Source organism: Asterias rubens, chromosome 4, assembly GCF_902459465.1.
Source record: "Asterias rubens chromosome 4, eAstRub1.3, whole genome shotgun sequence".
NCBI classification, from domain to species: Eukaryota; Metazoa; Echinodermata; class Asteroidea; order Forcipulatida; family Asteriidae; genus Asterias; species Asterias rubens.
In genome coordinates this window covers 766,366-786,260 of record NC_047065.1, presented here as the reverse complement: position 1 = coordinate 786,260, position 19,895 = coordinate 766,366, and the positions used below count along the sequence as shown (strand labels likewise).

At 39.4% G+C, this 19,895-nt stretch overlaps 3 protein-coding genes across 3 annotated transcripts; 2 read left to right on the top strand and 1 right to left on the bottom strand.

Moving 5' to 3' along the window:
* The first annotated feature begins 4 nt into the window (after positions 1 to 4).
* On the top strand, positions 5 to 3,601 carry LOC117288847 (methyltransferase-like protein 9). Its single transcript, XM_033769700.1, has 6 exons — positions 5 to 87; positions 641 to 819; positions 1,112 to 1,302; positions 1,957 to 2,166; positions 2,622 to 2,797; positions 3,182 to 3,601. Exons 2-6 carry the CDS (start codon positions 712 to 714, stop codon positions 3,466 to 3,468), a joined length of 972 nt encoding a protein of 323 aa, XP_033625591.1. The 5' UTR covers positions 5 to 87; positions 641 to 711; the 3' UTR covers positions 3,469 to 3,601.
* A 915-nt stretch (positions 3,602 to 4,516) lies between these two features.
* Positions 4,517 to 7,578, bottom strand: LOC117288848 (60S ribosomal protein L14-like). The gene is made up of 5 exons (XM_033769701.1): positions 7,522 to 7,578; positions 6,496 to 6,597; positions 5,829 to 6,023; positions 5,290 to 5,343; positions 4,517 to 4,851 (listed from the first exon to the last, which is right to left on the bottom strand). Exons 1-5 carry the CDS (start codon positions 7,522 to 7,524, stop codon positions 4,780 to 4,782), a joined length of 426 nt encoding a protein of 141 aa, XP_033625592.1. The 5' UTR covers positions 7,525 to 7,578; the 3' UTR covers positions 4,517 to 4,779.
* A 1-nt stretch (position 7,579) lies between these two features.
* On the top strand, positions 7,580 to 19,645 carry LOC117288846 (mdm2-binding protein-like). The gene is made up of 16 exons (XM_033769699.1): positions 7,580 to 7,722; positions 8,351 to 8,422; positions 9,054 to 9,273; positions 9,745 to 10,084; positions 10,397 to 10,540; positions 10,970 to 11,061; positions 11,445 to 11,647; positions 12,227 to 12,406; positions 12,805 to 12,921; positions 13,111 to 13,281; positions 13,941 to 14,078; positions 16,065 to 16,278; positions 16,671 to 17,018; positions 17,348 to 17,543; positions 18,015 to 18,128; positions 19,115 to 19,645. The coding sequence occupies exons 1-16, from the start codon at positions 7,626 to 7,628 to the stop codon at positions 19,217 to 19,219; spliced, it is 2,751 nt and encodes a 916-aa protein (XP_033625590.1). The 5' UTR covers positions 7,580 to 7,625; the 3' UTR covers positions 19,220 to 19,645.
* The last annotated feature ends 250 nt before the right edge of the window (positions 19,646 to 19,895 follow it).

Sequence of the window (19,895 nt, the reverse complement as noted above, 5' to 3'; positions counted from 1 at the left end):
TAACCTCAAAAACAAAACAAAGTGAAGGAACTGCGGCGTGAATCTCTATAACAAATCTAACATTGATATTGGCGATTTGTGGTCTTCGTAAGTATATCATTGAATGTTGGGAAAAGTTTCAGTATGGCGCCACCACTTTGTCATTCGATATGAAATAATATAGTTAGTATTTTTTTTTTTTTTCACCTCAAAAAAGCTCAATGAATGAGATATCCCTTTTTTGTAAAAATGCCAGTGAAAAGGTGGTGGCGCCATACGGAAAGTTATCCGTCTATAATCATCAGTGTATCATTTGTATCAAGGAAATTTAAAGTCGAAGTCCGCTATATATTTCATTTGTTTTACTGGTATTTTACTGGTTTTTACAGCCAAAATAATAGAATTGCTTTAATTTCTACCGGAAACGTGAAAACTATTAAATATAAAAAAAAATTCAGATTCTTTTTTAAAAGAGAAACGTTATCTAACACTACAGTACACAAACTGCAAGGGTGGATTGCCAGTCATCTTGCCCCCCCCCCCCCCCCCCGGCAAAGTCATCCCCACCCCCACAAAGTCGCTTTAACTTTTAAACTGTTGTGATACTTTTATGAAACAAGACAATCTTTTCCTTAGACTTGTTCTTTTTATACTTTGCTAGTATTAGTATCAGGTTCCCTGGATGAGAAGAATAAGTTATGCGCTCATCACATCACTCAAAGTCACACTGTCATGTCTCGCCCACGTATACGTAACAGCATGATGCGGCTAGCCTATGAGCATCAGACTAACACCAAGTTCAACAGGCAAGCGATCCGACGACATTATGACGTAGATAAAGTAAGTTCAAGTTTTTATGACTTTATTGTCTTGTTTTTTTAATTTCTCCTCAGAAGGTCCTTAGGATAATTAGAAGGCGAGGTTTTGATTTGAGGTGATAGCTACACAAAATTTTACTTTTTTTGTGGGGGAGGGGGTCGGGTGAGGTTTGGGAAATCAAGTGAATGAGGTTTGTGGTCAAGCAGAAAAAAGTTATCGTTGGTGGTCCAGTGTTAATCCTTAGTTAACCATTTCTTCTGCGATCAACTTCAGAGTGAAATATTTTTCTTTGCATTTATCTGTTTTTGCAAAGTGGTACAACTGTAACTTGCAGAGCTTTCCTGAAGAGTCAAGAGCTTTGTTCTGTCAGTGCAACATGGATGAAGCTACGGAACAATTCTTGGATCTAAGCTATGAGAAATCTGATTGGATAATCACTCAAGCCTTGCACAGCTTAGTCAAAACCTTCCTGGGGATCTTAATGTCGGCTACTTCAATCAATGGGTAAGAAGCTCAAGAAGACAGGAATCGGATAGGATTGTTTTTTTAAATGGCAATTGCCTCTGTGCCCCCGGTCATTCCCTTGGTGCCCTTAAAATGCTACAGTAGAAATTTACAACTTCCTCATAGGGTGCCCTTTACCAAGGAGAACATGCCTTGGTGCCCTTGCCCCTTTCAAACTTGAAGCAAACAGGCTGTTAGTGAAGGCTAAACTGAACTGATTTGGGCTCTAGACCCAAATCAACTGCCACCAGGGGCACGCTGCCACCTACTGTGGCTGAAACAGGGTCACTCCTTTCACAGACTAAAGTAGGGGGAGTCATGGGTGTTATCCACTAGGATCCTGGCTGATACAGCAAAATGCTCTTCCTCTCCGGTGTTTTACGAAACAATAATGGTTAAGTGCCTTTAATTGTTGGCTCAAGGACACAAGTGTCATGACCGGGATTTAACCCAAACTTAAACATCCCTTGAAATTTGTGTTGGTTTTTGTTTAACTTCATTACAGAACACGGTCTGCTTCATTGTAGACCATGTTTTTGACTCCACAAATGTTCACAGGTTAGTTTTATTTAAGTGTATATTTATGTGCTGATTAAAGGATAAAGACTTATTCAAAGCAGCAAACTTTTAAGAGTTTTATTTTTATCCACAAAGACTTCTTCAGAGAGGCAGTATGTTTGTCTTCTCCACTAAGCAGTTCAACTCACTCCTTCAGATCAAAGAGGACTTCAAGGCTGACCATCTTCTTGACCTTGGAGCCGGAGATGGCCGAGTGACGGAGATGATGGCCGGTCACTTCATGAAGGTTTCGGCAACAGAAGTGTCTTATATGATGCAGAGGAGATTGAGGCAGCGTGGATACACGTACGGTAATCTTTTCTATTTAAGGCCAAAACAAAAACCAACATGTTTAGCATCCTGCCATTTTGAAAAAAGGAAGGAAGAGGGCCTTTAAAAAATGAATTATAATGGTCGCCTGACACATTTTTAAAGACAACCGGCTTGGATTTTTTTTCACAATTTGAATCTCTTTTTCTTTTCTTTTTTAAAGAAGAAGAAAAAAAGGAAGCGGGCGGGGACGCTAAACCTTTTTTTTTGGGGGGGGGGGTGCCTAAGTTAATCTTGGATTATTGATTTGGTTTCTCCCTGGCCCAATTTCATAAAGCTGTTTAGCAGAAAATACTGCTTAGCAAATTTCTTTGCTTAGCGAAAAGTGAATGGGGTGCCAGTTGCATCCTCTGGGATGTATTTCTAAAAAGCTATGCACTTTTTGCTTATGTCAAACGACAATTTCCTTTCCTCTTGATTTATTTTATCAGAGTTCTTGGCATTGAGGAATGGGCTGGTCCCAAATATGATGCCATCAGTTGCTTGAATCTATTGGATAGGTGTGAGAAACCAGCTTCCATCATGCACGATATCCATAGGTCACTGGTACCCGGCGGAGTGACTATTGTGGCGCTCGTTCTTCCATTCAAACCATTTGTAGAAACAGGTAAAGGTTTGCTGAGACAAATATTTTCAAAAGAAAAGATGTTGTTCATCAGATTTTGAAGTTTATTATAGAGGAAGTATCATTTGGGATCGAATGGCTCAGTGGCTTCTTTCCCTGTCTTCAAAAAGTTCCCCAACCCTGTAAAGAATTTCCAAATTAATTTGGCCACATGAACTCTGAGAGTTTACATCCTTTCAACAAGTGGGTGTGGTACATTGAATTACTTGTCAGCAGCCCAACTGATTCGTGCATGATCCAGTTTAATCCACTGTTTCAAAAAGGAATTTAAATTGAGATAACAGGTGTGAGTTGCCAGAGGAAAAGGATGTTTTTATGCTAGCCTTTTTCTTTAACGGAGCTTCTCTCCAATGTGTGTTCACATAGGTAGCAATCAGAATGACCCAGAAGAAATTCTTCACATCCAAGGCAAGACATGGGAGGAACAGGTCCTGAGCGCTACCAAGGATTTCTTCTTACCCGCTGGATTTACTGTACAGACATTTACCAAGTTGCCTTACCTTTGCGAGGGCGACACAGAGAACCCTTTCTACGTCTTGCAAGATGTTGTGTTTGTCTTGAAGAGGACTGAGGATGCAGGGCTGACGATACCAAGTGTGGATCCAGACTCTGAATGCATAGACAGTGACTGTGTGGTTGATGTAGTAAGCTAATTCATAATAATTTCATGGTTTGGTACTGTGTTGTAATTTCTTTCCCAGTCGGTTGTGTATAAATAATAGTAATTAGTGTCCTGGTCATTGGGCCGATAACATTCCTTTAATGTTTTTCAGCTCCCTGTGGAGTATACAGCCCTGAGCTGCTGTATGGCGCTAGTGGCTTTTTCATACACAATATCAACCTCTACCCTCGCAGTATACCCCTGGGTGAAGAGAAGCAATTGTAGTAAAGCATCTTGCTCAAGGACACCAGTGCCATGACCAGGATTCAAACCCACACTCAAATAACTAAACCGCCAGAAAATTGAATTCAGTGCTCTTAACCACTCGGCCGTGACACCTTATTTGTACAACAGTTAAACCAACTCATCCGGCATCTTTTGAGATGTACTGTAATTCGCTATACATTAAAAGCCCCAAATGAGATAGATAACTTGCACAAAAGAAAGGTTCCGTTTACTATATATTCTCCCAAGTTGTGTCATAGCCAATTGCATGTAATTTCTTCCAATATGAGAAGTATGAGTCTACTAACTCTTGTCATGCACCCGACGCCTTATATAGGATAATTAAAAAATTGAACAAAACGTACATAAATTGACTTGTTAAATTAAATAGCCCCAATTCCAAAATATGTCGTTGCCCCGGCTTATCCCCCAAATCAAAATGTCTGGTTGTCACTGTGCCTGGCGTCCTTAAGTTCCTCAGTGAAGTACTTTAGTTCCTCATTGTAGTATCGTCTTAAAGAAAAGCTTATTCTATCCTCTGAAATACCCAATGCCATCCTCCCCACCCCCAAACAATGCAAGTTCATTTGTATTCAGTCCATTTGATTTGTCCAACCAGAACTGTTCCCCAAGTCAATTTAAATTGGAACTTATTGTTTCTAAGGAAAAAGTTTCCCCATAATTTTAGCAACAGTTCCCAAGAGATTTGTTAACTTCAAAACTACGGGATGTGAGAACTTTAAAGAAAACCAGATCCTACTTAAACATAAATAAACCATTAAATACAAGAGACCACATATTTGTACTACAAACAATTGATTTCTTCACCATGTTCATTTTATTCCTTCTCTAACCAAACGGCCAGTAAAGGGGCCAGGCAATTTTACAAGTATGAGGTTTTAATATGTGATCATATTACAAAGCAGTTTTAATATGTGATCATATTACAAAGCAGTTTTAATATGTGATCATATTACAAAGCAGTTTTTATGGTTGTGTCAATGCCAATTAGACAGTTTTACGAGACTGTGGAGACCCATCTTGGTCACTAAGACGTCTTAAGAGGACAGGAGGAAGTTTATTCGGCTTTTGCTGCCGCTCTCTTCGCCTTCTTCATCTTGTTCACCTCGGTGTTGATGATTCTTGTCCTCTGCAAGAAAAAAAATTGGAGCGGGATGTTAACAATAGGATTTTTTTTTTTTTTTTCTGCTACTCTAGTGAACAAGGAGCTAGTGTTCAAACATTTTGAGTAGGGAGCATGTTTATAAGCAAATAATGTACACTGGATTTTAAAGACTGGACTGATTAGGCAACGACGACAGAAACGGGTAGCGAATATCAAAGCCTAGCAAATGATGATGTGAGATTGCACCAAGACTGAAAAATGGACTCCGGAAAAACAACTTTTTTAGTTGGACCAGTGGAAAATACCAACTTTTTTTGTAGAAGTTGGTTGGAACGATTACCCAACATGTACAGCTAAAAAAACTTTTAATAAAATTGAGGTATTTCACTATTCAAATTTTACAAATCTTACTTAAAGAAAAGGTAGAAATCTTTTTTGTAGGAATAAGAATAAACTGCATACCTTTTGCTTGGCTCTCATGAGCTTGTAGCGATCAAAGTCGTTCATGTCGGCTCTCTGAAAATTAACAACAGAACATTTGGGTTGAAAGACGCTCTACAGTTTAGTCTTTTCATAAAACATTCAAATTTATGCAAGCATTGGAGCTGTGAAGAACTAAAAATCAATTGTGTTCAACCAATGCATTGATGTAAAATCAACAACAATATTTATCTCAATTCGTGTCATTTTTCAGGTTGACTTTAAAATGCAGTTATGTTTGAATTTAAAGATTGACTTGAGGTTGAATTTGATTTGTCTGCATGTCTTTGTATGTCGGATGCAAATCAAATTCACCAAGTTTCTAAGAAGGTGGCAGACCTGTATGCTTCATTTTTGCAAGGGCAGTAGGGCACCAAGGCATTTTCTCCTTGGTAAATGGCACCCTTTGAGGAAATTGTTAATTGTACTTGAGGATTTCAAGGGCACCAAGGCAATGACAAGAATCGCCCTACGTGAATTATCAGGATTGAGGGGCGACCTAAACCCAACAGCTTACTCACCCTCTTCTTGGCAGCCAACTTCTTGGCCCATGTTGTCCCCAGCCACTTCTTCTGGATGTCTGCCTTCTCCCATGCCTTGCGGACGGTAGCAGTGCGAGCGGAGTGAGGGATACGGATCTTGAAGGTGGTCAGATGAAGCTTCTTCAGTCTGATCTGCTGACGAGGGAAGTCACTGCATGGGCCGTCGACAAGAGCCTGGTTTCAGAACAAAAAGAAAACAAATGAAAACGTGAAACTTCTTTCTTTTGTTCCCCGCGGCAAAGATATTTTCCAAATACTGCAGAAGATTTTTGTTTGAATTCTAAATTTAAAGCAGTTAAATGTTTGAGCCAATGATTCATATGAAAGAGAGAAGAAATTAAACATCACTCTTTCTTTAAATAGAAACTGATTTTCGGGTCTACATTTATATGTGGGTCTTACATTGTTGCTCGCTACACTTCATTTATAGTTCTTTTTGGCATGAGTGCAAGAGAGAGTTCCGTCCGTGGGATGTAGTATGAGCTTCCTTTTCCAAATTTTGCGTTTCAGCAACCAATTCCTCAAGAGGAATATTTTATAAGGGAAATATACAGTCCAACTAAGTTAAAAACATAAAATAAATCTCTTTAAAAGTGGTGGTTAATAGTTGGATCGTTGATCGAAGGAACCTTCCTAAACAACATACCCTCTTCTGATCGATGACATCAACGATGGCGCATAGCTTTCCCCTGTTTTTACCGACGGCCATAAAGGCCACACGGCCGATCTCAACAAAGCGTTCGAATACCTGAGAAACAAAACAGAATCAGCAAATTACAATATCCCTTATGCCAAAATCAAGTGGTATTCCTATTCGGATTTTAAGAATTTAACTGGTCAAACCAAACAATTCAATTTAATTAAAATAAAATACTAAAGTGATACATTTAATTTTCAACATCATTCTTGATCTTGAATTATTATGATTAATATTGATAAACAACACTTTTTTTAAGACACTTCCTTGTTTCATCTGGGCCCAATTTCATGGTCTGCGCTAAGGTTAGGCTAAGCAAGCACTTACGTCTTTACGATCACTATTCTCTGCTGACCGTGCAATTCGCAAGCGCAGAGCCGCGAGCGCGGAATTCCCTGCTCCAAGCAGAGCCCAGATTTTTGGCCCAGATCATTTACACTCTATCTTAACTTCAAAATAGAAAAAATACTGGATAACTTTCCGTATGGCGCCACCACCTCACCATACGGAAAGTTATCCAGTATTTTTTCTATTTTGAAGTTAAGATACCTGTCACTCATTTTTACAAAAAGGGATATATCATTGAGGTAAATTAGATACTATATTATTTCATATCGAATGAAAAAGTGGTGGCGCCATACGGAAACTTTTCCAAAATACTGAAGTGAAATTTAATTTAAAAAGAAAAACTTGATGGGCAAGTTTTAAGTACAATTCCAGTTAATGCAATGCAAACACACGTCCGGAAACTGGGCAGAAAAATTGAATAGCATTGCCACGCAAGAAATTGCAAAATTGATTGTACCATTTAAAGTTGTCAAAACATAACACGTAATCAACTCAACACACAAATCTAAGCACACAGTAAGTGTCATAGTTGCGTAAGTGGTTATTCTTTATGGAATTGGTGAATTTTGGCAGTTATAAAACTCATAATCTTATGAATTTAAGGACAATTCGTCCGCCATGCTTTACCATTTTCGGGGTCGGCGTGAAAAGAGACCGAAATGACGTCACAGGATTGACATTTATATATCAAAAGAGGGCGGTATACAACTTCAGTGGCGCGCTCCAGCAGAATGACTGCTGAAAAGGCCCGCTGTTATTCGAAATTTGGAGATGTTTGTTCACATTCTGAGAGATTTCTTCTCTTAATTTCTCTTGGAAAGAATCATGGTATGTAATAGATGCTTTTTTTTGTTATCAGAGATTTAGAGTAAAATCAAACTGCCAATATATGTAGAAATCGTAACTATAAAAAATAATGAAACACTGAATGAAAGAGTGTTGTAATTTTGTAAAAATGTATTCTATATTTATTGACTTTATTGTTTTTAGTAACTTTTTCTGTATTTTGTAATGTAAGTGTAAACAATCAATTTATGATAAAAATGTGCTTTCCCGACCGAGAGGTAAGGAGGTTGTTTTTTGCTTGTGGAATACAGTCAGTGTCATTGTTGATCGACATACATTACATTACAATCTTCAATGGGTGCGTTCGTTTAGCTTCCCCAGTCGACCCCGGTTGTGGCGGTTTTTTTCCCAGGACAAACGTGGGTAATTATCTAAACACGTTCGTCCTGGAAAAAAACACGCCACACACCGGGGTCGACCCGGGGAAGCTAAACGAACGCATCCAGTGGGTCAATGTACATCATTCATCAGTTCCTCAATAAATCAGGATCCAAAATTATGGGTCAGTTTCATCAAAATCAAATTACATAGTGTATTTCGAACTGATATACCTCCATTATCATATTAATTATTATAATAAAAGTTTGTTGTGTAATTTTTTCTCCTTCAGACACCGACAAAGAAGATTTAAAAACTTTTCAGCGAAAGATTGCCGCAAATATCACCTCACAAAGTAACAAAGGTAAAATTACTAAAAGTTTACTGAGAAGTTACTACTTGAAATAAAATGTTATATAAGAGAATGCCTTTATTTTGGAGTCATTCATAAAAATGACATTGTAAATGTAACATTAGTTTTATTTCTAGGTCCGTATTTTTGTTCAGTAACAAAAAGCTGAGTGGTCAGGGCACAGGTCTCAAGCTCTGGTGTTTCTGATCGGCAGAGTGTGGATTGGAGTTCTGAAGACTAGACACTTGTGAGTTGTGTCCTTGAGCAAGACACTTCATCAATATTGCTTCGTCCTTTTAATAGGCCCTGTGCGTTGTATGCATAAAGAATAACCCAGTTACACTTATCATTAAGAATCCTAAGAGGTCCCTCTGGTTCTGGCACTGGCTGCTGAATGCTCCGCAGCACCTTGTAGTAAGTCCTTAATCCTTCAAATGTGTTGCATGAATCTGTGTCATTATTCAAAAAGATTTCAAGAACTTGTCTTAAAAATGTTCCTGTTTGTTCAAGTGCCTTAAGTAGTTTGTTTGTAGCTACGTGTGATTAATAAGACTCCGGTATTATTCACATTTCTTTTTATGGAACATTTTTTTACAAACTTCTCAAAAGATGATTAATGCAATTTTCTTCTCTCAAAATACAGCAGAGCATAGCTTCATCCCACAGAGGAAGTATTATGTTGCTGTTGTCGACCAATCATCATGTCTGAAACACAGAGATCAAAGCGTGGATGCTGATTGGCTGTTGCTGAATCAACTGGATAGGGGATCGACCAATAAGAAGGGTAGCAGGAGTTCGACTAGCCGTGGAGACACTTCTATTGGAGATGATGAAGTCTTTGAAAACCAAGAAGTTAACGCCAAGTAAATACTATTATTCATGATTTATTTTTTAAAATAATAAACAAAGTTGCCAGAAGCAGTTTGCATGGATCGAGTAGTCATGCCTGATACTTCACGTTTGCTCCTGTTCACTGCCTGGATGCTGCTGAAAATTTACTTCTTCCTTAGATAGAGGTTCCCTTCATTCCCTTTATCAAGAAGAAAATGCGTTAGTGCCCTTCCATTGTTGTTTTAATTGTGCCATGTTTTCCTGATCTGGTTAGGGACAGAACTGTGATAAGTTTGTCTTTTTGTGTAATTCTGGGTCATTTGCCCTTTTATCTTGGATCTTGGGAGTTTGTTCCAAATGTTCATTTTAATGTTGTCTGCTTTTTATCGTATTAACTACATTTGTACATTAGAGAGTATAAGTCAATCTTGTTTACTGCAAATGTCTTTTTAATCAATACTGATGAAATAAATAAACCATGATTTGTTTATTATCCTTCATAGTGAGTTGGACGCAGCAATGGCTGAGTTCATCCATGCCCTCGCTGACAAGCTTCCTAGTACCGGACACTACCTGGACATCCTCTGGCTAGCGTCACCTAACACTGATGTATCAATAAATGATCATATCACACTCTATGGAGCCTTACAACGCCTCTGCTCATGGCATGATGGTGTTCTGACAGTGGTGCTTGATGACGCAACGGTGGACAGACCCCAAGACAGTACCCTGAATACATGGGTGAACCATCTTCATGGGAGAGTGGTTGGGCTGGATTCAGTGGATGAGGTGGTGCTGGGTGACATGGCATGGAAGGGAGAGGTTTTGGTAGCTGATGGAAAGGTAATTATCTAGGGTTTCTGGGGATCCTTAAAAAGTATTAAAAAGTCTCAAATTGGACTGTCTAAATTGAACATCTCAAAGGCACTGGACACTATTGGTAATTTCTCAAGTTAATTGTTGGCATAAAAAATTACTTGGTATGAGCAATGGAGAGCTGTTGTAAAAAATTGTGAGAAACTTTCAGCAAATATTGATAACAGTTCACAATTTCTTATGAACAAGCCTCACTTGGTTAAGAATTTAACAGCAAATATGGACGACTGATTTTCATGTTCTTACTCAGTGAGATCTTTGTTTTTATTTTCTCTTTAGGGGCAGAAGTCGGTCTGTCTTCCTGGATTTTCTTTGAGTCCTCTCCTCAGCGAGAGGTCAAAGGTTAATGTTGAGTATGTGGAGGAGAGTGCAGGTTCTAAATCGCCAAAACCCAAGTCAACAAAACCTCATCAGACAAAGAAGGTAACTGATCGAAAAAACGATTCTCAAACTTTGTACTTTGTACTAAATATATTATTCAAACTTTAAGGGGAAAGTATATTATTTTTGTTTATGTTCACTTTGGAGAACACAACGTGCAAAACTTTTATGAGACACTCAGGAGTTTCTTTGATGGCACAAACTGTGAAAAAACAAAATCCGCACAGGAAAGGCAACTTTAGTGATTTTATTTATTTTAATTCTTCTAACAAGACAATAATTCTTTATAGCAAGCAGAGGCCGTCAAGGGAAGGCAAAAATAAAAAAAAACTGTCATAAAAAAAAGATGTGCCCTTCCAGACCTTGTTCAAAAAAAGAATACAAATTCATGTTTTTATGTTGCTGGACAAAGAATGTTTACTTTAATGTGAAAGTTTGGATCCATTTCTCATACCTTTTATTCATCCACAGATTGTGGCATTCTCCAAACAGCTACAGGTTGTATGTTCAGTCCAGAGAGCTGATGTTCCCTGCATGTACCTCTCGCCAACCACTCTGTCACTGTATCCTTTATAAGTTCTCTATGGAGGTCATGATGTCAAAATTCATTATAATAGGGTAAACAAATACAAGTTTGCGTTTGTTGTCCTGCGCTGAATGGTAGTAGGACGAAAACCGTCATCTTTTTTACACCACCCACCCGACACACTTATTACAGTTCAGTAAAGTTAAAGATTTAAGCTGGCCTCTCGTAATTAAGTGAGGTCATTAGTCTACTACAGGCTTTTTCCAACCTAGGCTCAGGCTCCGTCTCTCCGGGCTCCATGTGTTGTTGGGAACACCGAGCCAATGTACACTGCTCCAAAATGGATGACGGAGCCCCAAGCCAAAGCCCAAGCCAGAGCCCATATCAGGCCTGATTGTATTTCCTTAATCTTGAATGCAGCCGTCTTTTACCAGGAAGCAGACTTCCTAGATCTCAACATTATCTTGAGTGGCTGTCGTCGATAGGTCGATCCAACGACATGGCTGTTATTATGAGACTACCCTGTAGGACGTTGACCCCAAGAGCCTCAACTCAACATGCCAAGCTGCTCAGCACCAAAGAATGGAAAGAACACGTCAAAAATAATTCGGGTGACTTATCAGGTGATTTTAAAGAAGATTTTCTTTATTTGACGTGTTTTTGAATTTTACGTGTTTTTTAAATTTGTTACTTACTGATTTTAATGAATGCCATGTGACCCCAAGTTTAGATGGAACTGTAGTTGCGCAGATAAGACAATCAAGAAAACTTCTAACTGGTCTTTGACGACGGCGAAAAATGTCTGGTAATGTTGAGTATAACACACACTCACAAGCACAAACTCCCTGCTAACCCTGAAATACGCTTGACATAAGCGTGGAATGTCCTGCTTCTGAAGCGCTGATTCTTTGCTTACAGTAGTAGAGCCATGAAATTGGGCTCCAACCAGCAGTGCAATCAGTCCCATCATGCATCACTACATCCTGAAGAAGAACTTGTACAAGCTCATCATCCCATGCCAGGGGTGCGTTTTGCCGGTCAGAACCAACAACCGTTTCGGTCATTGGCCAGTGATTAACCAATTTAACCCAAACAGTCCTTGGTCACGACCGCCAAGACGCACCCCATCAGTTTTGGATGAGATTTATTTGGTTTGAGCAAATGTTTCTCTAACTTCCATTCTCGGTCTTATCTCATTTTAGTACCAGACCTGAGCATGCAGGAAACTCAGGAATTCTTCTACCTCCTCGTGGGCGGGGGCGACCTCGGGGGCAACCTTGGTAACGATGTAGTTACTGCTCAAGTAATGAACTCACCGCATGACCTGAGAGGAGCTATACATGCTAAGCTAGCAGAGTACCAGGATGTGCTGCCATTTGATGGTATGTGTTCTTGATTACCAGTCAATTTAAATGTGTATTAGAATGATGGGACACTTAACCATTATTACTTCGTCCTTCCTTTCGGATGGGACGTATAGCAACCCGAGTGTTGTGAATGCAGAATAAAAAGCCTGTGCACTGATCGTTAAGAGAAGGGGTTCGCCCCGGTATTCCTGGTTTGATTGGCAGCATATTACGCCACAGCATCTTGTAAGCCATGGCACAATGTAAAGGAATAGGTTTCATACTTCAACATGTAGCTCCACACATACCTTGTAGGAAAATACCGACAGCGCATAAGGACCTCAAGGTAATATGCATGTGCATATAGGAATGTTTTACTATTATTATAATTACTCAAATTGTTGATATTTAATTGTATTTGTTGTATTTTTCAGACTGTGAAAATGCAAGAGCAACACTCAGTAAAATTCCAAGTTTAGACGGAGCAAAACTACAATCTTTACTGGAGGAAGTAGAACTCATCCAAGCTGAAGCATTAAAGAAGTTCATAGGTGAGCAGTGGCTTGATTTCACAAAGCACTAAGATTCATCTTAAGTTGAGTTGTCAGTATTACCCGTAGTGAATTGTGTTGCAGAGCTGCAAAACTCTCCCTGATTCTACAGGAAGATCCCTGAAAAGAAACAAATCATTGCCTTTAAATCTAAAATTATAAAATTTCACATTATTTTTACCCTAACAGAGGACAAGAAGTCTGAGGGCAGGGAACCAGTCACCACATTTGCCGAACTGCGATTGTTGATGGGAACTGTTTACTCTACCTACATGGCAACCAGGGAAGAGTTTGCTGCAATAAAAGAAGATCAGGATGATGTTGACTCGGACTACTTGAGAAATGAAAATCTATTTTCAGGTGAATGCATATATCAAGAGTCATACATACATACAAAAAAAATTGTTTTTTATACCGCCATTTTTTCCAAGATAACAGCAGTTTGTGATGATACACAGAAAAAGAAACATTGTAACGATAAATCAAAATTGCAAATTAAAATCATTGTGGGAACAGGGTGTGACCTCGGATGTGACCTGTGAATCAGCAGAGCGCAGAGATGGAGAGCCTTGATTCCAAAGTTTAGTGGCGACAAGAAAGACGTTTTTTTCAGCAGCTGACGAGATCTGTGATGTATTTCGTGTTTGGACACATTGTCTTGGTGTCCCTTAGAATGCTCAAGTAGAAATGTATAACTCTCTGAAAGAGTGGCCCTTACCAGTCCAAACAAAAGTTGTCTTGCTCTTGCGAGAGTTGGAATGGTACCCTATAAATGTTGCGATTTGATCACTCTTGTAATAGTCAGGTTTGCGGTAACCAGGGTTACACCATAAATGATAATCTCTAAGTGAAATTGGGTGGTTCTGAAAAGAACTGTAGGTTTCAACTGAGGAGTTTAGAGATTATCATTACATAGTGTTACCGCAAACCTTACTATAATTGTTATTTCACAATGCAAAGTTTCAAATCCTACAACTCTTGAAATGAAATGTTTTGATCCCCTCCGTTGTGTTTTACAGAGCTTGATGTTCCCCCGTCTAGCTGGATGGTACGCCTCGCTCTCAATAACCATGAAGCAATTGAGAAGAAGATTAAACGCTTCAAGTCTGGAGAAATGATGCTGGCTGGGTTGCCTGTACCAGCTCCCGCTGACAATAGTGAGTTTCAAATACCTAAATTGGGTGTCGTGGCCGCGCGTATAAGAGCACCAAACTCAAGCTCTGATGTTTCTGTTCAGCAGAGTGTGGGTTCGAATCCCGGTTGTGACACATGTGTCCCTCAGCAAGATATTTAACTGTAATTGCCTCTCTCCACCTATGGGTAAATGGAAACCTGTGAGAGCAGAGATGGTCTTGTCATTAATTTTGCTTAGTGTGTACATATTTGGTAGCACCGGCTGTATACTCCACAGGGAGCTTAGATGGTTTAAGGAATGAATTAAATGGCACAGTGACCAGGGGTACTAATGTTAAAACTGCTTTAAGACGCCCTTCAGGTGTGAAAATCGCTATATAACAACGGGTTATTATTATATTATTATTATTATTATTATTATTATTATTATTATTATTATTATTATTATTATTATTATTATTATTATTATTATTATTATTATTATTATTATTATTATTATTATTATTATTATTATTATTATTATTATTATTATTATTATTATTATTATTATTATTATTATTATTATGATTATTATTATTATTATTATTATTACTATTATTATTATTATTATTATTATTATTATTATTATTATTATTATTATTATTATTATTATTATTATTATTATTTCATTTTATCACAGCATGCAAAAGAAAGATCATATTTTCCTTTGTGCCGGTAACTCCTCGAGCCGGGCTACGTCCCGTAGCCTTAGATCTCAAGGATCTTTCTCAGGATCCTCGCTGTTCCCAAAAGCGCTGCCTTCTGTAATAGATCTACCCTCACATTTGTCCCTATTTCATCTAGATGTTTCCCCAGTGCTTTGGGAATGGTGCCAAGTGCTCCAACCACCACGGGGACTACTTTTACCTTTACCTGCCAAATCTTACGAAGTTCCCTGGCCAGGTCCTGGTACTTCTCGATCTTTTCCATCTCCTTCGAAGCTACCCTTATATCACCTGGCACCGCTATGTCAATGAGATGACACATCTTCTTCGTCTTATCTAATAGCACAACATCCGGACGCCTATGTTGTATAACATGATCGGTCTGAATGTTAAAGTCCCATAGGATCTTGACCTGGTCGTTCTCTACAACTTTCTCCGGAACATGGTCGTACCATTTCGCAAGTACTTTGACACCATACTTCTTACACAGATCCCAGTGAATCACCTTGGCCAGCTTGTCATGTCTTCCTTTGTGCTCCGTCTGGGCCATCTTACTGCATTCGCTAACAATATGAAATACAGTCTCCTCTGCTTTATTGCACATTCTACACATAGGAGAGACGTTTGCTTTCTCTATCCTTGCCTTCATTACATTTGTCCTTAGAGACTGGTCTTGCGCCGCAGTAATCAAGCCCTCTGTTTCCTTCTTTAGTTCTCCACTCTTTAACCAATTCCATGACTTGCTGCTGGCCACTTCCTCAGTACACCTCAAGAACCGGCCATGAAGTGGTTTGTTCCTCCAATCTTGATGTCTTTCCTCCTTCCTTTCCCTCTTGTACTCTTTCGGCCCAACTTCGTCTGCCCTCGTGTACCTTTGTGCAACTTTCAACAAGCTCTCCTCGGTCCTCCTGCCATGACAATGCAAGCTTCTGCGCTCGATGTTAACACTGTCCGCCACGCTAAGCAACCCCCTTCCGCCCTCTGACCTCGGAAGGTAGAGTCTACTAACATTTGAGCGCGGGTGTAGCATGCCATGCATGGTCATTAGTTTTCTTGTCCTCCTGTCAGTGACATCTAGATCTTCCTTAGTCCACTCGACAATACCCGCACTGTACCTCATCAAAGACACGGCCCATGTGTTAATCGCCTTAATCATGTTCCCCCCCGTTTAGTTTAGACTTCAAACATTTCTTTACACGCCTGATGTATTCTGCCTTCAGCCTTACCTTTGATTATTATTATTATTGTTATTATTATTATTATTATTATTATTATTATTATTATTATTATTATTATTATCACCAGCGATTAAGCTCAGCGCTGAAGAGTTCCTGAAGCACTTCCTAGCCAGTGGACTTCCCAATACAGAGGACCTGTGCCCAGTGGGTGTAGGAGCAGCAAATAGACCCAGTGGGTCAGCGGCGTCGAGACATGTTTGCTCATCGGACATGGACTGGGATCAACTCAAGAAGGCTACATTCGAGGAGGCTCAGAAGTTCATCAGCTCACCAGGAATCCTGTAAGTGGAAAGTCTTCCAAAGAAAGGCAAACATATCTTTGGTTTTGTGAGTGTTTTGTTATTTTATTCTATAAAAATGTACGTAGATGTTCAAAATGAAACTAACATCTGAACTAACATCAGATGGTTGCACTCTGCCATTTGCCAGAAAAGTTCAAGATTTTGGGACATTTTGTGGATATGTCATGACTATTTTGTTTGTTTTGTTTTTAACAACAAAAATGAAGAACTTAAGAGTTTGTTTTCTTTTGAAAGGGCTGCATTATCCCCTTCTTGTGATGGGAATTAAAACAGCCTTAGACACAAAGCAAGCTGAGTAGGGTAAGATTATCACATTTCCATTAGAGTTCAATTCAAACATCAGATTTGTTTGTTTTCGTTTTGTTCCTCAGGTATTGTTTAGACTCTCGCAAGTCTATGCAGGTCGATCGTCATTTCTCCAAGATGCAGCAGCGCTACATCCGCTTTGAGACGGCATCAACGTGTTCCTCCGAGCAGGCAGCATCTCCAGCAACGCTCACCATCCCTCCAGATCCCTCTTCTGCTACCAAAAAGGGGAAGGTTCATCTGAGGCTTAACTCAAGAGGTCAGAGGTCGGCTGAGAAGGGTCAGAGGTCAGCTGAGAAGCAACGTAGACTGGTGCTAGATAAGGGGAGTAAGATAAGCCCAGGACGTCTACATGGCCGAGGTGTAAAGAGGCAGAGACCAGACATGACGTCTGTCCTAGCAGCTAAGAGAAGGTGCATATGATTCAGCTTTCTGTTATTCATTCATTTATTTATACATTCCCACTCGGATAACAAGCAGTAGCAATTTGTCATGGCAATACAAACTATACTCGAGCAATATTTTACGGAAGGAATATTTTACTGCAACATAAACCTGAAGCTCTTAGGGAAAAGTTTCACTGAAGTGAATTTTTCTTCGTGTACCTAAAATTTGTCGTCTATGATTATTACATTTTTGTACTATGATGAGCGTCAGAGCGTAACAAATTCAAACATTGGGTGCTCTGGAAATTGGATCTTGTTTTTTAAAGATGTCTTTGTATCGCTTTTAATTTGTGTAGAATTATGCCAACAAGAACGTCACCCCGTAAGAAGCCTACAGAGATGTTGCCAACGAGGGTGTCGCCGCGGAAGAAGCTTACTGCGCAGGAGACGTCAGAAGACCAGCCCTTAACAGAGAAGAAGATCCAGGAGACCTTCACATCGTCTTCAAGCGGTAACGTCAGAAAGGTTTCACGCTCAGAGAGGACAAGGATGGTAAGTGGGCTTACAGTTTTCAAGCAGGTTTATGATTTTTTATTATTTAGTGCCATAGTAAGCTAGTAATACTGTACAAAAGTTTTGTATGTAAGGCAGTTTCCTGTTTTTTTACAAATACAAGAAATATGTGTAAATTTGCAACATCAAAAAGGGGTTAAAATAAGCATTGAAAACAAAACATGACGATGTATGCTCAATGAACAACTCAACTTCAAACTCCTTTTTATTAGTATCGTTCTCTCGTATCTCTTGATAAATAAACTTTAACTTTGGACCAAAGAAGGTAAAACTATGTATTAACATAGTGTATGCTGTTTCAAATGTATCAACAACAACAAAATGACATGGGTCGACAAACCACTCATTTTGCTTGATCACAGCGCATCTGTGTAATCCGTCCAAGGAGGGTTCTTAGCAGTTTGCAAGAGCCACTGTTTGATTTTTGTCATGGTATCTTTTTTTTTACAGAAACTGAGGGCAATTGTGAAAGAGACGGTTGTCGGGCGAGGGATCAAGAAAGGGAGTGAATGCTACAAAGCTTGTATTGAGAGACTCTATAAAATGGCTGAGCTTTATGTCAAGGTATGTGTACAAATGTTTGATTTGTATGGGTGCGTTCGATTAGCTTCCCCGGGTCTAACCTGATCTGCCCCGGTACAGCCCGAAGTGCCCTGCTTGTGGAGTGGGTCACTTGGGGCTGGCCGGAGGTGCATGAAATCACCATGAGAGGGTGAGTGATCGTTCAATTAGCTCTTGTCAGGGGCTCGTCAGAGTGAGCACCGCGGGGTCAACCCAGAGAAGCTACTCGAGGGCACCCTGTTATTGGTTTTTCGGTAACACCATGTGCCAGAGCTGCGTACTCTCCCTAATTTAAAAGTCTCCCTGATTATGTTGGATGTAGTTCTAAACATCCCCCTGATTGGTATACAAAATCTCCCTGATTGCAAGATGCAAATGTTGAAAGCTCTGATGTGTACTTGCCGAGTGCATTATGTTCTTTTAAAAACTTTTCTTGCTTTGTATGCTGATACCGCTGAGTAGATTTTTCGGAATTCAGGAGACTTCTCAGTTCAAAAGTTATTTTAGTGTCCAAATTTATGGAAACACTAAAGAACTACTAAGCTGGAAAAACAAATGTATAAGATGGCTCTTGATGGATGCACCTGCCCATGTCGATCGCAAGCTGAGTAAGAGACCAAAACACCAACATCGTAAAATCTGGGTGTGTCAGCTGGAACTAGACCTTGAATCTTGGGCGTGGCAGCATGTTGATAAAAGGCCAATTATTGACCCTTTGTGCGCACGTCACACGCGGCGACTGTGCCCGTTCACCATGTTGGTGGGCAATAGGTTTATGCGTCGCCTAAAATGCGCACTTCACTGAATAACGCACAATGACATTGTCCACCTGTATGGCGCATCTAAGATAATTCTGATGATGACGTTGGGTGAATTGGGTCTATTGGTGAAACATTTGTGCATGGATTTTGTGCTTGTTTTGATTGGGCTTCCGTAGGTACATGTCGTCCTCTTTTTAAATTGCATGTTTTTCTTTTTTCAATCATCAGGATCTGAAGACGTCTAAGGGTCTGGATGAGGAGATGAAGAAGATTGCTGAAGCAAATGTGGACTTTGCCGTTCAGTTTGAAAGAACTAGAGTTCAGAAATCATAGCTAGAGGTAGAGCCTAGAGCTTACAAATGGGCCCTTGAAATCAACCAATTTAACCCACGGTGCACTGGCAAGTGACCCCTCAGCAACCCTACTGCACTTCAAGTAAAAAACATGTTGGGAACTTGTGGGTATTTCATGCAGTTTTACTGACTGTTAAAAACTTTACATTTTAGTAATTTCTATCAGGTTCAGACTTCAAATGGGGGGGGGGGTGCACTGACATCAACTGGGGTCTTCCCCCCCCCCATTTAGTTACAGCACTGGACCATAGGGTAGTAATGCAATTTTAGTAAATTTGGGGCTAAAACTAAAACATTGATGATAGGGTTGTACATTTGTGTACACTTGTACAGTTTTCCTACTTGTTGTAAATTATTATTGAGAGTTAGATGATATATGTTGTAATAAATTTAGGACAAACTTTAATGTGTTTCAGATATTTTATTTTTATTTTATAAGTCGAAAAGCTCAACTATAAAACCCTATATAATCTGGGGGAAATCACAAGGGGTAAGTCCAGCATTTTGATCAAACAAAGGCTAAAAATTGAAAACAAATCGCAAGGGGTAAGTCCAGCATTTTTATCAAATTTAGGCTAAAAATTGAAAAAAATCACAAGGGGTAAGTCCAGCATTTTGATCAAATTTAGGCTAAAAATTTAAAAAAATCACAAGGC

Coding starts and splice junctions, on each gene's coding strand:
- LOC117288846 (XM_033769699.1), top strand. CDS start 7,626: ATGACTGCTGAAAAGGCCCGCTGTTATTCGAAATTTGGAGATGTTTGT. Junction 7,723..8,350: donor TTCTCTTGGAAAGAATCATG/GTATGTAATAGA, acceptor TTTCTCCTTCAG/ACACCGACAAAGAAGATTTA. Junction 10,541..10,969: donor AACCTCATCAGACAAAGAAG/GTAACTGATCGA, acceptor ATTCATCCACAG/ATTGTGGCATTCTCCAAACA.
- LOC117288847 (XM_033769700.1), top strand. CDS start 712: ATGTCTCGCCCACGTATACGTAACAGCATGATGCGGCTAGCCTATGAG. Junction 1,303..1,956: donor TCGGCTACTTCAATCAATGG/GTAAGAAGCTCA, acceptor TTATCCACAAAG/ACTTCTTCAGAGAGGCAGTA. Junction 2,167..2,621: donor TTGAGGCAGCGTGGATACAC/GTACGGTAATCT, acceptor TTATTTTATCAG/AGTTCTTGGCATTGAGGAAT.
- LOC117288848 (XM_033769701.1), bottom strand. Junction 6,024..6,495: donor ATGTCATCGATCAGAAGAGG/GTATGTTGTTTA, acceptor TTCTGAAACCAG/GCTCTTGTCGACGGCCCATG. Junction 4,852..5,289: donor TCATGAGAGCCAAGCAAAAG/GTATGCAGTTTA, acceptor TTTTTCTTGCAG/AGGACAAGAATCATCAACAC.